The sequence below is a fragment of the Oncorhynchus mykiss genome, chromosome 5, assembly GCF_057628025.1.
Source record: "Oncorhynchus mykiss isolate SJ-2025 chromosome 5, ASM5762802v1, whole genome shotgun sequence".
Taxonomy (NCBI): Eukaryota; Metazoa; Chordata; class Actinopteri; order Salmoniformes; family Salmonidae; genus Oncorhynchus; species Oncorhynchus mykiss.
The window spans coordinates 9,603,641-9,625,331 of record NC_143026.1 but is presented as its reverse complement, the minus strand read 5'-3'; the positions used below and the strand labels follow the sequence as shown (position 1 = coordinate 9,625,331).

At 41.3% G+C, this 21,691-nt stretch overlaps 2 protein-coding genes and 2 long non-coding RNA genes across 6 annotated transcripts; 3 read left to right on the top strand and 1 right to left on the bottom strand.

The window, feature by feature from the left end:
• Positions 1 to 1,991: 1,991 nt before the first annotated feature.
• Positions 1,992 to 5,163, top strand: LOC110523157 (lysozyme C II). The gene is made up of 4 exons (XM_021601582.3): positions 1,992 to 2,182; positions 2,328 to 2,489; positions 4,113 to 4,191; positions 4,554 to 5,163. The coding sequence occupies exons 1-4, from the start codon at positions 2,056 to 2,058 to the stop codon at positions 4,618 to 4,620; spliced, it is 435 nt and encodes a 144-aa protein (XP_021457257.1). The 5' UTR covers positions 1,992 to 2,055; the 3' UTR covers positions 4,621 to 5,163.
• Positions 5,164 to 5,210: 47 nt separating this feature from the next.
• On the bottom strand, positions 5,211 to 21,400 carry pdzph1 (PDZ and pleckstrin homology domains 1). 3 transcript variants are annotated; one of them, XM_021601581.3, is made up of 13 exons: positions 21,191 to 21,400; positions 19,066 to 19,164; positions 16,280 to 18,499; positions 15,990 to 16,115; positions 15,099 to 15,263; positions 14,280 to 14,381; positions 13,841 to 13,951; positions 13,259 to 13,437; positions 8,464 to 8,621; positions 7,957 to 7,999; positions 7,499 to 7,688; positions 6,783 to 6,918; positions 5,211 to 6,276 (listed from the first exon to the last, which is right to left on the bottom strand). In XM_021601581.3, the coding sequence occupies exons 2-13, from the start codon at positions 19,127 to 19,129 to the stop codon at positions 6,177 to 6,179; spliced, it is 3,594 nt and encodes a 1,197-aa protein (XP_021457256.2). In that variant the 5' UTR covers positions 19,130 to 19,164; positions 21,191 to 21,400; the 3' UTR covers positions 5,211 to 6,176. The 3 variants fall into 3 exon arrangements, with proteins under 3 accessions (XP_021457256.2, XP_036832608.1, XP_090089773.1); XM_036976713.2 differs by lacking the exon at positions 16,280 to 18,499; XM_090233647.1 differs by lacking the exons at positions 15,990 to 16,115; positions 16,280 to 18,499.
• Positions 6,607 to 8,412, top strand: LOC149983162 (uncharacterized). The gene is made up of 2 exons (XR_016495858.1): positions 6,607 to 6,903; positions 7,968 to 8,412. It is a non-coding gene; the product is annotated as an uncharacterized LOC149983162 (long non-coding RNA).
• On the top strand, positions 8,478 to 15,693 carry LOC149983161 (uncharacterized). Its single transcript, XR_016495859.1, has 2 exons — positions 8,478 to 8,656; positions 13,854 to 15,693. It is a non-coding gene; the product is annotated as an uncharacterized LOC149983161 (long non-coding RNA).
• Positions 21,401 to 21,691: the final 291 nt, after the last annotated feature.

Sequence of the window (21,691 nt, the reverse complement as noted above, 5' to 3'; positions counted from 1 at the left end):
AACCAGCTGTTTGTTAACGTCTTGGTTACATGGGGGCAGTATTGAGTAGCTTGGATGAATAAGGTGCCCAGAGTAGACTGCCTGCTACTCTGTCCCAGATGCTAATATATGCGTATCATTAGTAGTATTGGATAGAAAACACTGAAGATTCTAAAACTGATGTCTGTGAGTATAACAGAACTCATATGGCAGGTGAAAACCTGAGAGAAATCCAACCAGGAAGTGGGAAATCTGAGGCTTGTAGTTTTTTTAAACTCAGACCCTATTGTAGATACAGTGGGATATTGGTTATGTTGCACTTCCTAAGGCTTCCACTAGATGTCAACCGTCTTTAGAAACTTGTTTGAGGATTCTACTATAAAGGAGGGGCTCATAACAGCTGTTTGAGTCAGTGGTCTTGCAGAGTGCCTTGGGCTCATGACATGCGGTCACGAGAGAGTTAGCTCTCGTTCCATTGCTTTTTTACAGACAATGGAATTCTTCGGTTGGAACATCATTGAAGATTTATGTTAAAAACATCCTAAAGATTGATTCTATACTTAGTTTGGCATGTTTCTACGACCTGTAATATAACTTTTTTAACCTTTCGTCCGACGTTCGGCTGGACCTGAACACGCGTTTGGATTTGTTTACCAAATGCCCTAACAAAAGAAGCTATTTGGACATAAATGATGGACATTATCGAACAAATCAAACATTTATGGTGGAACTGGGATTCCTGGGAGTGCATTCTGATGAAGATCATCAAAGGTAAGTGAATATTTATAATACTGTTCTGACTAATGTTGACTACCCAATATGGCGGATATCTTTTTGGCTGCTTTGTTGTCTGAACGCTGTACTCAGATTATTGCATGGTTTGCTTTTTCCGTAAAGTTTTTTTGAAATCTGACACAGCGGTTGCATTAAGGAGAAGTATATCTCTAATTCCATGTGTAACACTTGTATTTTCATCAACATTTATGATGAGTATTTCTGTAACTTGATGTGGCTCTCTGCAAAATCAATGCATGTTTTAGAACTACTGAACGTAACGCGCCAATGTAAAATGAGATTTTTGATATAAATATGCACTTTAGCGAACAAAACATACATGTATTGTGTAACATGAAGTCCTATGAGTGTCATCTGATGAAGATCATCAAAGGTTAGTGATTAATTTTATCTCTTTGTGCTTTTTGTGACTCCTCTCTTTGGCTGGAAAAATGGCTGGATTTTTCTGTGACTTGGTGGTGACCTAACATAATTGTTTGTGGTCCTTTCGCTGTAAAGTCCTCCTTTTCTATTCATATACTGTATTTAACAGATGCTCTTATCCAGAGCAATTAGAGTTAAGTGCCTTGCTCAAGGGCACCTCGACATATGTTTTACCAAGTCGGCTCAGGGATTCGAACCAGCGACCTTTCAGTTACTGGCCCAACACTCATAACTGCTAGACTACCTGCCATTATGTGTACATATATTTCTATTCCGGTCTCTGACATTGCTCATTCTGATATTTCAGAATGTATGATTTTTCTGGATTATGTGTGTATTGTTTTTTCAATATTGTGTATTGTTAGGTATTACTGCACTGTTGGAGCTAGAAACACAAGCATTTCACTGAACCTGCAATAACATCTGCAAATCGGTGTATGCTACCAATAAAAGTATTTGATTTGATATATTGGGCATAATGATGATATTGAAAAATACAGTACCTTAAATCTAATCTACTGGGCATAATGATGATACTCAATATGCAATTTTTAAACAGTGATTGAAGCCTTTGTCTTAAAAAATACCCACTCTGCATTTAATACTGTATCTACTGTATCTAAATCATAAGCAAAAAAAAGTCTGCCTAACAAAGGGTTAAATGGGAAAACCCTCAGTTTCACAACCACTACTATTTGCAGAAGCTATTGGCACATACCTATTGTGTAAAAAGTGCGATATCAATGTCTCTTTCATCCTGAGCCTTTATAAGGAAAGCTGAAGTTGACTTGCTCACACTTTTAGAGACACAGGCCTTCTTTTCATCCAAACCATTAGACCTAGCTGTCTGTGTTCATAATGAGAGCTGTTGTTGTTCTCCTGCTTGTGGCTGTGGCCAGTGCTAAGGTGTATGACAGATGTGAGCTGGCCAGAGCGCTGAAGGCATCCGGAATGGATGGCTACGCTGGAAACAGCCTGCCCAACTGTGAGTGATAATATACTTGATCGTGGTCTTTGAGGATGTGTGTGTGTGTGTGCATATGGTTGTATGTTTCTGAGCTCCAAAAATATCTTACCATAGCTAACCTTACACTGAGGATAATCCACCGCGTGACTATATGTCCTCTAAGGGGTTTGCCTGTCAAAATGGGAGTCGAGCTACAATACCCAGGCCACCAACCGCAACACCGACGGCTCCACCGACTATGGCATCTTCCAGATCAACAGCCGCTACTGGTGTGACGACGGACGTACCCCGGGGGCTAAGAACGTCTGTGGTATCCGCTGCAGCCGTGAGTTGCCTGTCTACCGAATGGCATCGCGTACATAGAGCATTACTTTTGACAAGAAATGTGCCGGGTTGAGGGCTATTGGCAGTGTACCCCTTGACTTATTCCACTTATTTAGTTGTGTTACAGCCTGAATTTAAATCGATTAAATAGAGATTTAGTGTCACTGGCCTACACACACAATACCGCATAATGTCAAAGTGTAGTTATGTTTTAAGACATTTTTACAATTTCTGGAGTGCAAATGTGCTTAACAAGTAACATAAATTGTGTGCAATAATAGTGTTTAACGTGATTTTTGAATAACTACCCCATCTCTGTACCCCCACACATACAATTATCTGTAAGGTCCTTCAGTTGACCAGCGAATTTCAAACACAGATTCAACCACAAACACCAGGAAGGTTTTCCAATGCCTCGCAAAGAAGGGCATCTATTGGTAGATGGTTAAAAAAAAAAGCAGACATGGATTATCCCTTTGAACATGGGGAAGTTATTAATTAAATGTTGGATTGAATATCAATACACCCATTCACTACAAAGATACAGGCGTCCTTCCTAACTCAGTTGCCAGATAGGAAGGAAATCGCTCAGTGAGTCCAATGGTGACTTTAATAAGTTACAGAGTTTAATGGCTGTGAAAACTGAGGATGAATCAACAACATTGTAGTTGCTCCACAATACAAACCTAAATGACAGAATGATAAGAAGGAAGTCTGTACAGAATACAAATATTCTAAAACATGAATCCTGTTTGCAATAAGGCACTAAAGTAATACTACAATGTGGAAAATAATTCACTTTATGTCCTGAATACAAAGCGTTATGTTTGGTGCAAGTCCAACACAACACGTCACTGAGTACCACTCTTCATATTTTCAGGCATGGTGATGGCAGCATCATGTTATGGGTATGCTTGTCATTGGCAAGGACTAGGGAGTTTTTTTAGGATAAAAAGAAACAGAATAGAGCTAAACACAGGGAAAAGCCTGAATGAAAATCCTAATCACATCCCTGATTACTTCCCCTTTATTTAGCCTCTGTGTTCATCAGTCCTTAGGTGTTATTGATTGTCTCTCACGTTCAGTACGCTTCCCATGTTTGTTCTTTTGTATCTGTTCCGTATTAAAATCACCTTCTGCACCTGCTTTCCGACTCCCAGCGTATAGTAACACTGGGAGACAAATATACCTTTCAGCAGGACAATAACCTAAAACATAAGGCCAAACATACACCGGAGTTGCTTACCAAGAAGACTCATTTTCCTGAGTGACATAGTTACAGTTTTGACTTAAATCAAACAACAAAATGTGTGTCTTAAATCACACAACAAAAAAACACAATAAAATGTGTAAAAGGTAAAGGGGTATTAATACTTTCTGAAGGCACTATAATGTTGATCTTACATAATTCGGATGTAACATTTGAATACAGTCAAAATGAGAATAAACAGACACTGGGGCTCCCGGTAGGCCTACTTCTCTATCCTAAACCCTGACCCAACTTACCTTTATTGTTTCATTGTACAGTAATCTGCTGTTGTTGTTGTGTTTCTAAGCTTTTGGTTCCTCCTGTTTCCCGTACGGTACTATGACTAAAGGTTTCCCTTCCTCTTACTTCTGACAGAGCTGCTAACTGCTGACCTCACAGTGGCGATCCGTTGTGCCAAGCGTGTGGTGTTGGACCCGAACGGAATCGGGGCATGGTAAGGTGGCAGGTTTCCCTGAAAGTACTATGTTACAAAAACATTTTAGTTACAAAATAATTAGCCATACTTTATGTTACCTGTAGCCCAATATCACTCTACAAGGCTATGTATAAATGGGATAACCTGTAACAAATTAGCTCTCACCTTTTAGAATAATTTAAATGGTAAGAACTGCCTGTACATGGTAATTATCTAACTTAAATATTCCCTTAAAATGACCCTGAATTAATGCCTACGTAATGTAAACCGTTTCCAAGTCTTCTATCATCCTTCAATTCCACATTATGTTCTGTTGTCTAATATCTGATATGTATTGTCTATATATCAAATACCAACATGATGGTGTGTGTACATTTTAGGGTGGCTTGGCGCCTTCACTGTCAGAATCAGGACCTGAGGTCCTACGTGGCTGGCTGCGGGGTCTAAGACCATACTGGAGCAGCTGAACACTTCTCAAACCATTCTGAAGCAGACTTAACTAATAGGATGGATCCACTCTGTACTATCCATCAGCATCTGCAGCCTTAACTAGTAAACTTTCACATATTGATACATTTTAGATTTAAGCAATAAGGGCCAAGGGGGTGTGGTATATGGCCAATATACCACGGCTAAAGGCTGTTCTTATGCACGACGCAACGCTGATTGCCTGGATACAGCCCTTAGTCATGGCATATTGGCCATATACCACAAACCCCCGAGGTGCCTTATTGCTGTTATAAACTGGTTACCGACGTAATTAGAGAAGTAAAAATAAATGTTTTGTCATACCTGTGGTATACCACGGCGTTCAGCCAAATCACCATTCAGGGTTCGAACCACCCAGTTTATAATACAGAGTAAATCACTAATAATCAGTTTTTTTTGTGTCAAATGTATAATCATATATAATGTATAATATTACTTCATGTCAAATCAGTAAACAGCTCAACATGCTTACCCATAAAAATAAAACAAGTTCATGTTTTATTTGTTGTTGGTGTTGTGTAGCAATGATAGATGATAGAATTGTCTTATTATAGTCAAACTGTCATGTCATTTATTATGTATTTATTATTCAGCCAACATCATCATCTCTGAAATGGTGCAGTGCTGTATCACTAAGGAAGCTAACAGTATCAAAACATACAACAAGCCCATAGCAACAATTCAAAATCCTCCAGACAACTCCATCCATATCATGTGTTTACAAATGCGTATAAAATGCATAATGCCAGAAACTCATTCAATTACCAAATACTTGCAGACTGTTCAGTGAGAATCTGGAGAAATTGTTGAAAAAGCATAGCAGCAGATGAATTCTACAATTAAATTATTTCAAAATGTGAATGAATCTGTGAAAAACATTATATTTTTCTTTTCCAACATACTCTACAATACTCCAAGGTCTATTTAAAATAACAAATATTCCCCCCCCCCCCCCCCCCCATTTAAAAAAAAAATAAAGACTATGGACATCTTCAAAGTACACTGTTAGTTAAAGAGTAGTTTTCCCAAAGTGCCAGTAATAATTTTTCTGAAGTGAACATACTGTAAATGCCTTGAACAGCTGGTCGTCCAACAAGGGTAAGACTGGTCCCAGATCTGTGTGTTTGTCGTCTTGCATGATAACTTAAACAGACTGACACTCAGGGTAGAGTAAAGCGACCTGAAGTTAAACTGCATTGAAATACTCAATTTTCAGCTTTACATGGAATCCTTCAAGGGAACGTCAAACATAACCAATATTAAAGGGATAGGTCACTCCAAAACTATTTTAGTATTTTGATCATAAGTTCATTGTTAATACAATCCCCCCAAAATTCCATTGTGCATGTCAGTAGTCAAGTTTTCAGTACAGAGTAAAAACTGTGATGATGATGATATGTTTTGCATCATAACAAGTTTTTGAGTAAAGTGATCCTTTAACATGCTTTTGGTTAAACCAAACCAGAAGCTAGAACAGTAAAGGTTGTTTGTGATGCGAGGAGTATCCATCGAGCTCACATTCTGGTCTCCTCTGGTGGTCGATTCATGTAGTCCTGAACGGCCTGATGGTATGGTAGCCATTTCTTTGCGGATGCTTTTATAGACAAGATCCATCTGTGAACATGAACTTCAGAATTGATTAATTATCGCAAAGGTATTTCCAAGCATACAGTATTATGTCATGTTAAAAAGCTGTGTCTTTATTCCTTCCTAACTAAATCAATGCAATGAGAATCTACTTTGTGTAAAATGTGTCAAAAGTTTAATTGTCACGTGCACAGGATACAACCCACTGGGCAACAACGGGTTAAATCAACATTGTTTCCAAGCATTTTCAACAACAACAAGCGTTGAATCAAAGTGGAAAATGGTTTGGATTTGCAAAAAGTCCTCAATGAAAGTACGTTTTTTATTTTCTTCAACCAACTTTTAACCCAATGGCATGGTGAGCTTTTTTGTCGATTTCACGTTGAATTCACATTAGTTGACAAATCAACCAAATCTAAATCAAAACTGAACACTGAAATGTTGTCTGTGCCCAGTGGGAACAGGTGTAAACAGTACAGTGAAAATGCTTACTTAAAATGTGCCAACATGTGTAAAATGTGTGAACATCTCACCGTTTGTTTTCCATGGGGTTTTCAGCACAGAGATAGAAGGTTTTGAACTCTTCCGAAGGGGGTTTCAGTTCAATGGTGGATTTCTTGGATCCCAAGGACTGTTCCCTCACAGTGTACCCATGTAAGTAGATCCCCCCTGGAGGGAGTCATATATTTATTACAGTATTTAGCAGAGGAGGCTTCTAGAGGCAGTCAGATACGGTATTTTACAGTATTTAGCAGAGGAGGCTTCTCCAAGGAGTGCAAATAATGTAATGTAATGGGTTAAAAAACAAAACCTCGCTAATAAGTTATTGACAACAAAAAAGACCACACTAATTTGGATCTCTGACATTGATTTCCATTCATTGACATATGGGTTAAACAGAATATGGTTTGTCATCTATTTATCATATAATCATACATTTATAATTTATATTTACCATCAATAACTCCTAATCAATTTTCCTAAATGGACAACGCAGTCTCCTCAGTGTCAACATTTTGGCGGCAGGGTAGCCTAGTGGTTAGAGCATTGGACTAGTAACCGAAAGGTTGCAAGATTGAATCCCCGAGCTAAGTTAGAAATCTGCTGTTCTACCCCCGAACAAGGCAGTTAACCCACTGTTCCTAGGCCGTCATTGAAAATAACAAAAAAATGTTTAACTGACTTGCCTAGTTAAATAAAAACATGTATTTTTTAAACAATCAAGGTGAGGCACGCCATCACAACATACCCAGAGCGTGCGTTGAGCGGATGCCTGCGTAGAAGTATAGGCACCCGTCCTTCAGTGTACAGTAGTGCTGCACCCACGTGTCCTTGTTATTCCTGTCTATCTGGTGAAGCAGGCCCAGACACTCTGGGTTCTTCACGGCCAGTGGGGGGAGGCTGGCGTTGTGGCGAGTCACATCCACCCACACGTGATTCTGCCACATGAGAGGTCAGGGCAGGGATTAGTTCTATAGGCTATAGTCTCGGCATGGACAACAACATGCCTCATTTATTTGAATCATTCCCCCCAAAAACCACCTTTGATTATATCCTCCACAGTTAAAAATATGCATGATGGAATGTAATAGTGTATTGTAGCGAGACAGAATTTCAAGAAAGATTGTATATTTTATTTTAGATTAGCTTGTAAGAATAACTGGATATAAATTCTACATGTTTTCCGTGTTTGACAACAATCCTTACCTGTGTTACAGGATGAACAGCTCTGTCCATGGCATCCAACCACCTAAATGAATGAAAAACAGCAGGTGAGCAATATCACAGATAATTATTTCAAATAAATAACTTGTTATTGGTGTTGTATGCACACTTTAGTGCTCTGCTACTTCCTGGTTTCTAAAATTCTAAAATGTCTCAAATCTCATTTCAGTTTGTGACTATAAGCAATGTATAGCATAGCCATAGAGAATCATGGTACCATCTAAACCACTGTGAAAAATATTGGAAATAACCCCAAATATTGTATTTTTAGCTGTTGTAGCTGATGTAAAAAATAAACCAAAAAAGGATGGGAGAAGAAGCGTAGAAATATGGCACATAGAATAGATCTAGCACCTTATCATACTTTATTTTAATGAGAATGAATGATAGATCTATAACGTGCATTTCTATCTGAAATTAGTCTGGTCATACACAAAACTACATAAAAACGCAATAAACACTATGCAAGGACCACTACTCTATTGATACCTTTTCATCTCCAGGTTGGATGTAGCGGAGAAGTAGTACACTCGGTTGGCAGACAGGGGGCAGCACTTGAACACAAAGGGTTTCCCCAGGGAGGGGTCCCCTCCAACATCTGCTCCCTCTAGCTTAAAAGATGACAGAGCTCGCTTCCTCCCCTCATCCTGCAACAGAAATACACTGGCTGTCAGTGGAGATTGTAAGTGAATAGTTGGTGTCTTGACTGTTAGAGTGGTGCCTTGAGGATGACTGTTAGAGTGAAGGAGTGGTGTCTTGAGGATGACTAATAAAGTGAAGGAGTGGTGTCTTGAGGATGACTGTTAGAGTGAAGGAGTGGTGCCTTGAGGATGACTGTTAGAGTGAAGGAGTGGTGCCTTGAGGATGACTGTTAGAGTGAAGGAGTGGTGCCTTGAGGATGACTGTTAAAGTGAAGGAGTGGTGCCTTGAGGATGACTGTTAGAGTGAAGGAGTGGTGCCTTGAGGATGACTGTTAGAGTGAAGGAGTGGTGCCTTGAGGATGACTGTTAAAGTGAAGGAGTGGTGCCTTGAGGATGACTGTTAAAGTGAAGGAGTGGTGTCTTGAGGATGACTAATTGAGTGAAGGAGTGGTGTCTTGTTGTGGACCATATCCCCCGTGCATCTCGCGAAGGAGGAGGTGTTGCTAACATTTACAATAGCAAATTTCATCTTTTGAGCTTCTAGTCATGAAATATATGCAGCCTACTCAATCACTTTTTATAGCTACTGTTTACAGGCCTCCTGGGCCATATACAGCGTTTCTCATTGAGTTCCCTGAATTCCTATCGGACCTTGTAGTCAGAGCAGATAATATTCAAATTTTTGGTGACTTTAATATTCACATGGAAAAGTCCACAGACCCACTCCAAAAGGCTTTCGGAGCCATCATCGACTCAGTGGGTTTTGTCCAACATGTCTCTGGACCTACTCACTGTCACAGTCATACTCTGGACCTAGTTTTGTCCCATGGAATAAATGTTGTGGATCTTAATGTTTTTCCTCATAATCCTGGACTATCGGACCACCATTTTATTACGTTTGCAATTGCAACAAATAATCTGCTCAGACCCCAACCAAGGAGGATCAAAAGTCGTGCTATAAATTCACAGACAACACAAAGATTCCTTGATGCCCTTCCACACTCCCTCTGTCTACCCAAGGACGTCAGAGGACAAAAATCTGTTAACCACCTAACTCAGGAACTCAATTTAACCTCGCGCAATACCCTAGATGCAGTTGCACCCCTATAAACTAAAAACATTTCTCATAAGAAACTAGTTCCCTGGTACACAGAAAATACCCGAGCACTGAAGCAAGCTTCCAGAAAATTGGAACGGAAATGGCGCCACACCAAACTGGAAGTCTTCCGACTAGCTTGGAAAGACAGTACCGTGCAGTATCGAAGAGCCCTTACTGCTGCTCGATCATCTTATTTTTCCAACTTAATTGAGGAAAATAAGAACAATCCGAAATTTAATTTTGATACTGTCGCAAAGCTAACTAAAAAGCAGCATTCCCCAAGAGAGGATGGCTTTCACTTCAGCAGTAATAAATTCATGAACCACTTTGAGGAAAAGATCATGATTATTAGAAAGCAAATTACGGACTCCTCTTTAAATCTGCATATTCCTTCAAAGCTCAGTTGTCCTGAGTCTGCACAACTCTGCCAGGACCAAGGATCAAGAGAGACACTCAAGTGTTTTAGTACTATATCTCTTGATACAATGATGAAAATAATCATGGCCTCTAAACCTTCAAGCTGCATACTGGACCCTATTCCAACTAAACTACTGAAAGAGCTGCTTCCTGTGCTTGGCCCTCCTATGTTGAACATAATAAACGGCTCTCTATCCACCGGATGTGTACCAAACTCACTAAAAGTGGCAGTAATAAAGCCTCTCTTGAAAAACCAAACCTTGACCCAGAAAAAATAAAACACTATCGGACTATATCGAATCTTCCATTCCTTTCAAAATGTTTAGAAAATGCTGTTGCGCAGCAACGCACTGCCTTCCTGAAGACAAACAATGTATACGAAATGCTTTAGTCTGGTTTTAGACCCCATCATAGCGCTGAGACTGCACTTGTGAAGGTGGTAAATTACCTTTTAATGGCATCAGACTGAGGCTTTGCATCTGTCCTCATGCTCCTAGACCTTAGTGCTGCTATTGATACCATCGATCACCCCATTCTTTTTGAGAGATTGGAAACCCAAATTGGTCTACACGCACAAGTTCTGGCCTGGTTTAGATCTTATTTGTCAGAAAGATATCAGTTTGTCTCTGTGAATGGTTTGTCCTCTGACAAATCAACTGTAAATGTCGGTGTTCCTCAAGGTTCCGTTTTAGGACCACTATTGTTTTCACTATATATTTTACCTCTTGGGGATGTCATTTGAAAACATAATGTTAACTTTCACTGCTATGCGGACGACACACAGCTGTACATTTCAATGAAACATGGTGAAGCCCCAAAATTGCCCTCGCTTGAAGCCTGTGTTTCAGACATAAGGAAGTGGATGGCTGCAAACGCTCTACATTTAAACTGGGACAAAACAGAGACGCTTGTTCTAGGTCCCGAGAAACAAAGAGATCTTCTGTTGAATCTGATCAATTAATCTTAATGGTTGTACAGTCGTCTCAAATAAAACTGTGAAGGACCTCGACGTTACTTTGGCCCGTGATCTCTCTTTTGATGAACATATCAAGACTGTTTCAAGGACAGCTTTTTTCCATCTACTTAAAATGGCAAAAATCTGAAACTTTCTGTCCAAAAATGATGCAGAAAAATGAATCCATGCTTTTGTTACTTCTCGGTTAGACTACTGCAATGCTCTACTTTCCGGCTACCCAGATAAAGCACTAAATAAACTTCAGTTAGTGCTAAATATGGCTGCTAGAATCCTGACTAGAACCAAAAAATTTGATCATATTACTCCAGTGCTAGCCACCCTACACGGGCTTCCTGTCAAGGCAAGGGATGATTTCAAGGTTTTACTGCTAACCTACAAAGCATTACATGGGCTTGCTCCTACATATCTCTCTGATTTGGTCCTGCCGTACATATCACAAGACGCAGGCCTCCTAATTGTCCATAGAATTTCTAAGCAAACAGCTGGAGGCAGGGCTTTCTCCTATAGAGCTCAATTTTTATGGAATGGTCTGCCTACCCATGTGAGAGACGCAAACTCGGTCTCAACCTTTAAGTCTTTACTGAAGACTCATCTCTTCAGTGGGTCATATGATTGAGTGTAGTCTGGCCCAGGAGTGTGAAGGTGAACGGAAAGGCTCTGGAGCAACGAACCGCCCTTGCTGTCTCTGCCTGGCCAGTTCCCCTCTTTCCACTGGGATTCTCTGGCTCTAACCCTATTACAGGGGCTGAGTCACTGGCTTACTGGTGCTCTTTCATGCCATCCCTAGGAGGGGTGCGTCACTTGAGTGGGTTGAGTCACTGATGTGATCTTCGTGTCTGGGTTGGCGCCCCCCCTTTGGGTTGGGCCGTGGCGGAGATCTTTGTGGGCTATACTCGGCCTTGTCTCAAGATGGTAAATTGGTGGTTGAAGATATCCCTCTCGTGGTGTGGGGGCTGTGCTTTGGACATGTGGGTGGGCTTATATCCTTCCTGTTTTGCCCTGTCCGGGGGTATCATTGGATGGGGCCACAGTGTCTCCCCTCCTGTCTCAGCCTCCAGTATTTATGCTGCAGTAGTTTATCTGTCGGGGGGCTGGGGTCAGTTTGTTATATCTGGAGTGCTTCTCCTGTCTTATCTGGTGTCTTATCTGGTGTCCAGTTTCAACTGTTCTGCCTGTGATTATTATTATTTGACCATGCTGGTCATTTATGAACATTTGAACATCTTGGCCATGTTCTGTTATAATCTCCACCCGGCACAGCCAGAAGAGGACTGGCCACCCCTCATAGCCTGGTTCCTCTCTAGGTTTCTTCCTAGGTTTTGGCCTTTCTAGGAAGTTTTTCCTAGCCACCGTGCTTCTACACCTGCATTGCTTGCCGTTTGGAGTTTTAGGCTGGGTTTCTGTACAGCACTTTGAGATATCAGCTGATGTACAAAGGGCTATATAAATACATTTGATTTGATTTGAGGATGACTGTTAGAGTGAAGGATTGGTGTCTTGAGGATGGCTAATTTAGTGAAGGAGTGGTGTCTTGAGGATGACTGTTAGAGTGAAGGAGTGGTGTCTTGAGGATGGCTAATTGAGTGAAGGAGTGGTGTCTTGAGGATGACTAATTGAGTGAAGGAGTGGTGTCTTGAGGATGACTAATTGAGTGAAGGAGTGGTGTTTTGAGGATGACTAATTGAGTGAAGGAGTGGTGTCTTGAGGATGACTTTTAGAGGGAAGGAGTGGTGCCATGTGTATGACTGTTAAGCCATGTTCATCTGGACACTCTTTCATCCACTTAAAGAGAATACCACAATCCACACATGTTATAGTTACTGTAGGCCCTTCAAAGAAAACTAATATCATACGTGACTTCCTGTTAATCGATTTCCAGGCCCAATTCACCTTTTCTAAATGAAACTTCTGGGAGAATATTGTTGTGGAGGAAAGTAGGGATAGTTCACCTCATAAGTAATGTTGTCCTACAGGGGAGGGGCATTTACACAATACATAGTGTGGAATATAAAACAGCTTGACTGAAGAGCAATTATGAGGTATGCAAAATGTCTGACAAACTTTGAATTTGAAATGTCCCTTTTAGATCCAAAACACAGGAGGGTAGTTTCTCTAAAGGCACGTGACGAGTTACCAGGATTCTGTGCTCACCTTTTTATGCCTGTAGTAGTACAGACAGCAGTCATGTCTTAGCACGAACCACCTCCTTCTCCAACCCTTGATCAGGCCAGACTGGGTGCGTTTATGGAGGTAGCCTCGGCAGGTAGGTCTGGGGGTGTTGGGGCCTCGACCGATGTCTGAGCCAATGGTCATAGTCAGGAGGTCTGGGCCTATCAAATAACAAATAATAAGGGGATCCCATTCTCAATCACATACTAAAAAAACTAAACATGATAGCAAAATATTTGTCAGGACATGATGTCCTTTAAGTCAGTTTTGGCTTGTGAATAGGTACCTGATGGGCACTCCACAGGAGGCTGCTGAGGGGAGGACGGCTCATAATAATGTCTGGAACGGAGCGAATGGAATGGCATCAAACACATGGAAACCATGTGTTTGATGTATTTCATACCATTCCAGAGATTCCACTCCAGCCATTACCACGAGCCTGTCCTCCCTAATTAAGGTACCACCAACCTCCTGTGGTGCATTATCCTTTATAGCTAATTCTAACTACATACTTGTGCAGTACCATGATCTAACAGTTAACATGTTGGCCTATTTTATTCTTACCTTGTCTTGCCAGGTCAGCTGCCTCAGAGTGGGGGATACTGGTGACATCGATCCCATTGACGGCCATGACGAAATCTCCCACCAATAGCCCCGCCTCCTCGGCTGCTCCATCTGAAACCAGAAGGGAGGAGCTTGGCTTACAGCTGAGCTAGCAGTGTGGTTTGCTAGATACGGCCAATGGACACTTGCAGCAGTGATAATATCTGTCAAAAACATCAAACTGCTTGGCAAATTGCTGCAGTGACACAAAATGTCCGCCTTAAAATGAAAAATATACTAATCAGTCTCTTTTAAAAGGATAGCAAATTCTTTGTTGCTCAAACTGCATCTTTATCAAGCAAACAAAACAATTGAAAATATTGTCTGAGTAACCTTTGCTGTGCATTTACTAGCGTGATAAGATGCACATAGTACAAATACGGTACGCAAATGGACTTACTTGTGTCGACCTCTGTGACCACAATAGGTTTGGAAAACTGTATTCTGAACCCCCAGGGGTACTCTCCCATTCCTTTCCAAATCTTTACCGTCCTCTCACGAACTGCAGAGAGAAGAAGCAATTAAGTAAGAATGGTCCATCTATGTTTTCACCTTCAAGAGTTCTATTAAATTGTTGATAACATTAAGAACATTGGTGGTGGTAGGAGTAGTAGTAGTAGTAGTAGTAGTAGTAGTAGGAGTATTAGTAGTAGTAGTAGGAGTAGTAGTAGTAGTAGTAGTAGTAGTAGTAGTAGGAGGAGGAGTAGTAGTAGTAGTAGTAGTAGTAGTAGTAGTAAAAATATGAAAATGTATCCACTCACTATTGCAAGTCGCTCTGGATAAGAGTGTCTGCTAAATGACTAGAATGATGTACATGTAGAAGTAACACCAGTAGTGGTAGTAGTAGTAGTAGTAGTAGTGGTAGTAGTAGTAGTAGTGGTAGTAGTAGTAGTAGTAGTGGTAGTAGTGATAGTAGTAGTATTTGTTTTACAGGACCTCCTTAGATAGTAACATTTTCTTGACAGTACAGCGGGAAAGGTAGAGAGGGAGACAAATAGTATGGCCATAGACATAGGGTGGCCGACACAGGGCTGAAACCTTGGTCGCCAGGTGATCGGCCAGAGTTGGGAGCTTAGAACGCTACGCCAAACTCTGGCACGTTGATCATTTTCTTAAAGAAGATTTTAATTTGTTAACTGATTTTTAATCTCTGAATTGACTGACTTTATTGGAGAAGGCCCCAACACCGTGATGTAAGAAATGTAGAAAGGTGTCCTACTTGTGACAGTTCGAGGTTGGAGACCAGGAGGAACTGGCCCAGCAGTCGGACTGACTTCGTCTCCACTGTAAATCCATGAGGCACAGTGGAAGGTTTCTGTGTAGAAACCCTTATCTCCAAGGTCCCTTGTTGCCATGTCAACAGAACGACTGTCTTCTGAAATTCCTACACAGTGACATAAGCACACATAGAATGACATGACATGACATTCCATTACTAGTTTTCCGAAACAAGTTTTCTGTTAATGACTTATACATTTGGTTCCGGTATTCCAGAAAAGTCAAAGTGATAGCATCTGACATAAATAACCACAACAACAACAACATGTTTAGTTCACGGAGTTCTGTTTTATTTTTAAAAAGTGGGCGCATTTCGACTTTCGACTTCGTCAAAGCTTGCTTTTTTTGTGGGGGGGAGGGGTGTTGGGCACCGTTCTTTGTGGGAACGTAGGCCTTCCGTCAGCAGGTGCAATCTGAAAAACAACAAATTGTAAAGTAGGTGGAATTGTTGTATTTTTTTTCCCAGATTGCACCTGTTGATGAAAGTCAAAACACATAAGCTTTTTTGAAATAAAACAAGAGCATGAGGTAAAAAACGTAGTTGTGCTTATTTATGGGAGATGCCGTTGCCTTCCCGTTTCTGCAATACCTACAATAGGTTTACAATGACTACACCCAAATCGCCCCAATTGTGAAAACCTCTGGTATCGCTGACACACCTAAAATACGACTTATATCATATTCTATCTCCTGTTCACACAGTTCTGATTGCCTTGTTATGTCTGGTCATAGCAATAAAGGCATACCACTCAATATCTGTGTTGTGGCTGGTTATAGACCAACAAATGAAAGCTGTGTCTGGTTCAAGATTAGGGGACATTAGGGTGCCTACCTGACTCCTCATTGATGCTGCTGGTTAGGGAGCTTCCTCCTATAGAGCTCCATTGCTTGCTGTCCTTGAAGAGATTCCGTCTCTTAGCCCAGTGCTCGGGGCCGTTGTCCTTGACCTCTAAGGAGGCTTCAGAAAATAAATAAAGGATACCCATATGAGAACACTTTCTGACCCCCTTATATCATCTTAACCAAATTATTGAATCTTGTGGTCCCTCTGGGACAAGTGGGGATTTGGAATGAATGTCTTAGGCTATGATTAGTGAAAAACCTGAGATTGGTACAACTCACATTTGGACACACTTTGTTTTACCGCTGTAGAATCTGTCTGATATTGATTCCAATTGCTTTCTGTCTCTTGGTCTTGAGATTCATGATCTGGACTGGGTGCCTCTGCAATTTCCATGCCTGAATCCTCTACAATCTTGTATTTTGGAGGAGGTTCTTTCCCCTCCTCGATCTGTGAAAGAGTAGGGCTGGAGATGCTAGCTCTTACAGTTTGAGACCTTTTCGGCGTTAGTCTAACCTCCTCTGTAGCTTTACTTGCGATTTCTGAGTCCATCTCCATGTTCAGTACGGGGAACACAGACCGTGCCTCTGGGATTACGTTGGAGGTGTCCAAGTGGGGACTATTCAGTGCTGCGCTCTCTGCTAGTTTGGAGACACTCTGCAAGATCCTTTGCTCAGTGCTCCCTGTTGTTATGGCCATGACTGATCCTCTTCGCCGCATGGATTGAAGATTGGGAACTGAATTCTCTTGGGATGACAGTTTGGAAAGGGAGGTAGGGAAGACCTGAATGAGCAGGTCCCTCTGAGTGAGCTCCTCCATCGTGGGATCTAGGCTGTGGTCCTCCACTTCCCCCATGTCTTCATCAAAGCCGCTCTCTGCCACCTCGATCTGCTCCACTCCGAAAGCCATGTCCGCCAATGCATTCCCTCCAAAGTCCAGGTCGGGTCCTCTGGATTCTTCACATGGTAGGTGCTTTGGCTCTGGTAACTGGAAGACCTCCTCTACAGCCTCCTCGGACATAGATGCATATGACGGATTGATCAGTTGTTGCTGTGGCTCGAGGTGGCTGTTTGCATTGCTGGAGCTGGGTCTGTAACTGTAGCTGCTTTGGGAGGATTTACGTCTCAATGCACTAAAGGGACAAAGCCTCTCATCTTCCTGGTGGTCTGCTGTCAGTCTGCTTAGTCTCTCTGCTTGAAGCGGAAGGGACTCCATAATGTAAGAGGAGATGGTGCCAGACGAAAAAGACTCTCTTCCCTCCCACGAAGGTAGGCCCTCCTGCATTTGACTTGGTTCTTCTTTCACCCCGGGGAAAGTCCGCCGCCTCTTCGTCGGCTTTTGTAGATAACTGGACGACAAGCAGGTTTTGCATTCTACGGTAGCTATGCTATTGTTACGCATCTGGGTCTTCATCTCGTGGTTTTGGATGAAGTCTTTGGTGTAACTGGACCTGTTCACTGACAATGGTGGTCTCATGAACATGGGTTCATAGTTGTCTGATTCCGATACGCTGTCGAAGAAAGATGCCAAATGGGCACTGTCTTCACCATCAAGTGAGTAGGGGCAACCAGAGTCTTTATGGTGCCTCATGGAGGGTGGTGGACTGAATACCCATTGCTGCTTGTCCATAGTACAACAAGCTCCAATCTGACAGGAAGCTATGTCTTCGGTAAGGTCTGCCAGGGATTCATATTTATGGTCGGAAAACTCACAAGGTGGGGGAATGTCACACAGTGCATCTGTGCTTTTCCAGAAGTCAGACAAAGGGGGTGGGCTGGAGGACCCACCTGCCAATGTGAAGTCGGTGTCATTGTTGCTGGGCGAACGGTGAAAAGCAAATTGATCATCACAGCAGCTTTTGCGGCAGGCCAATTCCCCACAACACCTTGAGGCAATGCTATGTCTTTCTGTGAACTCGGCATCCTTGCTGCTTTCTGGAACGCTAAATTCGTAGTTGTGCTTCCTGTTTTGACTGTGGACTGTGATGTTTACATTTGGGTTTAGAGTCCATGACTGCTGAATTAAATCATTATTTGGACCGAGTCTCTTCTCACATTGACTCTGGACACAAGGCTCTCCGGTAGCCTCCTGTTGACTTTCGAACGCATATACTGTCTTGATCCCTGAGTTATCGGAGTGTAGAATTTCTTGAATTTCAAACTTCATGTTCGAGCCAATACGAGAGTGCTGAAAGATGATTTTTGAAGATGACGGTTGCAAATTGTCAATGGTTACCAAAGTTGTGAATTTCACCCCCCTGTCTATGTTCTCTTGCTTTGCGATGCTAGGTGGCCTTTTGTTTCGAGAGGACTCCCCTTGACTGTCTCGCCTGACTTTTTTCTCTTTGCTTGGAATCTCACTGTATTTTCCCTCTTCATCAGAGTCTGACAAAATATTTTCTTTGCGTAATGATTGAATTTCTCCTTTCTCAGTGATATCATCCTGGCAAACCAAACTGTTACTTTTGTTTTGTTTTTGAAAAACGCATTGAGAGGCACTCTCTGTAAGGAAGACAAAAAATGAATACACCTTAACATTTAGCCTACATCAAAAACTACAACAACAACTATTAAGACCACTGTACGGCCACAATGCCATAGACAAGCTGTGAGACTGAGGAACTAAATCTCTCAAAAGGTATCTAAAAGGTTGATCCCTTCTATGTACCCTGAGATTGAATTGATTAATACATTGTAGTGAGGATTGTGGTTGAATATGTTCCAACTCTTGCATTTGGTGTAAAGCTTAAAGGCCTCGTGGCTGCTGAGCCATCCTCACACACAGTACTAACCCTTTTCTGTGAACCATTTCTCTCAAGCTCAATTTGACAAAATGGTACCTTATCACAATGTGTGGGATTCATTCCAAGATGGAGCCTCTTGGCTCTTGTCCATTAGCTGTGGTTACATAGACGAGACCACAGTAATCCTCACCTGCTCCGATTGGCCAAACAGTGTGGCAGGCTTAATAGTGAAGGTGTGGGTGCACGGGCTGGGCGTGACTCAGCCATCCATGACAGGATTAACCCCATTTCTCTAAAGGATCCGCCCCAATAACCTCCACTCACGTTTACTGCTGGCGGGGCTCTTCCTCCTCCGACTGTTCCTCCTCCTGCTCCCGCGACGACTCATTCTTCCCTAGGCCTCAGCCTTCAATTTCCCATACACTGCAACAGACAATTACAAAATCATGAACAACTTTATTGTTCATTGGCTGTTTAACCCAATTAGTCCCACCATGATGCCGGCGTGATTTGGACTTTGTGTGTTTGACTTCTGAGTTGTACCTTTTGGATTTGTCTATTTCTTATGCTTCCGTTGGTACCGACCATTAGTCTGTGTGATTAAAGAGGGTTGAGCTGGAGAGGTGTTTGTGAGACAAGGGCAGTGTTTTACAAAATCGTCCGTGGAGTCCAAATGGCACATGTAATATGTTTTGCTCTATGAAGCTCACAAGCTACACAAGTGTCGTTAGAAGGTAAGGGGTTTTTCTACACATAGAAGATCATAGAATCCCTAGCACATAATGTCTATAATACTGTAATAAGCTTTGGTGATTTGCTGTCACAAATCACCAAACTCCACACAGTTGTTACTGACTAGTTGGCTATTCATTTCCCACTGAGCAAACAATTTCCGTATGAATGCCTTTCTATCACGTTTGCTTTGGCTGACCTTATTTTTTAAGGTAGTTCTGAAAATGAAATGGTAAAAACACTTCATTGTAAGGCTAAATATAAGGGCTATATAAAATATACATTTAAGTCAAATAAATGAAAAAGGCCATTTTTGCTGGGGCTCTCAAGACTGATAGGGTTAAAAGTAATATCAGAATGAACAGTGTTTATATACTGTAGTGAATTCTGGGGGTAGCCCTGAACGGGAGTCCAACCCAGATCCAGTAGGCTGTCAAGCCACACCGTAGCCATTATTCAAAACAAAAATCTGAACAGATTGACAAGCTCGCTAGGTGTTTGGTTAAGATTGCAAATCAAAACCAAAATATTGATTATGATGCATGCAACATACCAATCTCTGAGTGTTTGATTAGAATTGTCTCTCAAAAAACAGTGGCACATCTACAGCAACTGTAGCCTTGGTACTGTTATTGATAAAATGGTAGTCCGAAAATTTCCACTCCAATAGATTATTATAAAGCAGTAGGAAACGGACAGAAAACAGTTTTCTGATGTGATCATGTTGCATATATGTGATAGTTGGTGTGAAATCCTACTGTCATCTTAAATTGAGGCTTAATGTCCACTCTCTCGTGCTGGCATAGGAAATAGGTATCTATCTCCCTGATTATGCTCAGGTCCAAAATGACAGATTTATTCAACCACTGAATGAGCCCAGAATTTTAAAAAGCATCACAATGGATGCAAAGAATTGATGTACCATACATTTATAAAAAATGTTTTAAGATAAATTGGCTTAATTTAGGCCAAACTGCTTGACATGAATGTAATGTAATGTATTGTCATCTCACCTCGTGTAATGTCAGCATTAGATAAGGATGTAATGTCGATAGTGATACAGCCAAAAATGCACATAAAATATTGACTCATTTTCAGATTAAACAAGAATTTAATTAAATGTAATCCATTGAGTAGAATTACCCAACACCAGGAAAGAACAGATAGCCTTCGCCACCCATATGCACATTTCATACTTACCTGGAAATATATATTATCACCATTTCCAAAAGACCTGGAATTGGGTCAATTCCACAAATTCAATTCTCTCTCCCTGTAAATTCCATTGAATTCAATTCCAGGTCAGTCTTTGAATTCAGATATAAGTTCATTCTTCTGAATTCCAATGTTAGGTCAATTCCAAATATTGAAATTATCCCCAACAATTCCACAAATTCAAATTCACGAATTGAATTGGAATTTCAAATTAAATTACAATTGACCCCAACCCTTATACACGGTAACATTTAACATGCTTTACTGAATCAGTTAGTCATTTTAATGGTAAGAAACACATTTCCTCTAGAATCCCAGATTCCCAATACACTCCATTTTATTCTCCGTGAACATTTTCAATGCCTTCCGTTACCTTCTCAGGTGATCTATCTGCATTCCTGGCATACACAACCTATATCTCAGAGGCTCCGATGCAATGAACAACCAAGTAAACGCACTAACTTACCCCTGAATGAACAACCAAGTAAATGCACTAACTTACCCCTGAATAAATATGTCCAGAAAGGGGATATTTTTTTTCCTTATAGAATAGTCTGTCAAGTTGAAGAGCGTTAGTCATATAGGGCATATCTTTCACAAAGACGCCACATGACCCGTGCACCTAAGACGGCTCCACTTCTTAACGTTTCTATTCCTGCAGCTAAAGCAGCTTAATGCATGTAATCTCATGAACCACTTGTGATGTCAGTGTGAAGCTGAAGTCTATTCAGTTGCCTTTGTCTACGGAATCACATCGTTAATAAAAAGAGGACTATCACACGTACAAGCTGAAACTTTTCATTTAAACCTGACAGATCAGGACTAATCAGATTTATGGTGGTTATTGAATGGGGGAAACATCAACTTTGGGGTCAGATTCATGACTAGGGCTAGTTGAGGGTAAGGTCGTTGATTGGCTCTAGTCCAGTCTCGACAAGTCAACAGACATAAATAGGAAATTATTGCAGCCTTGTAGCCATTGCAGAGCTCACCAGTGTATAAC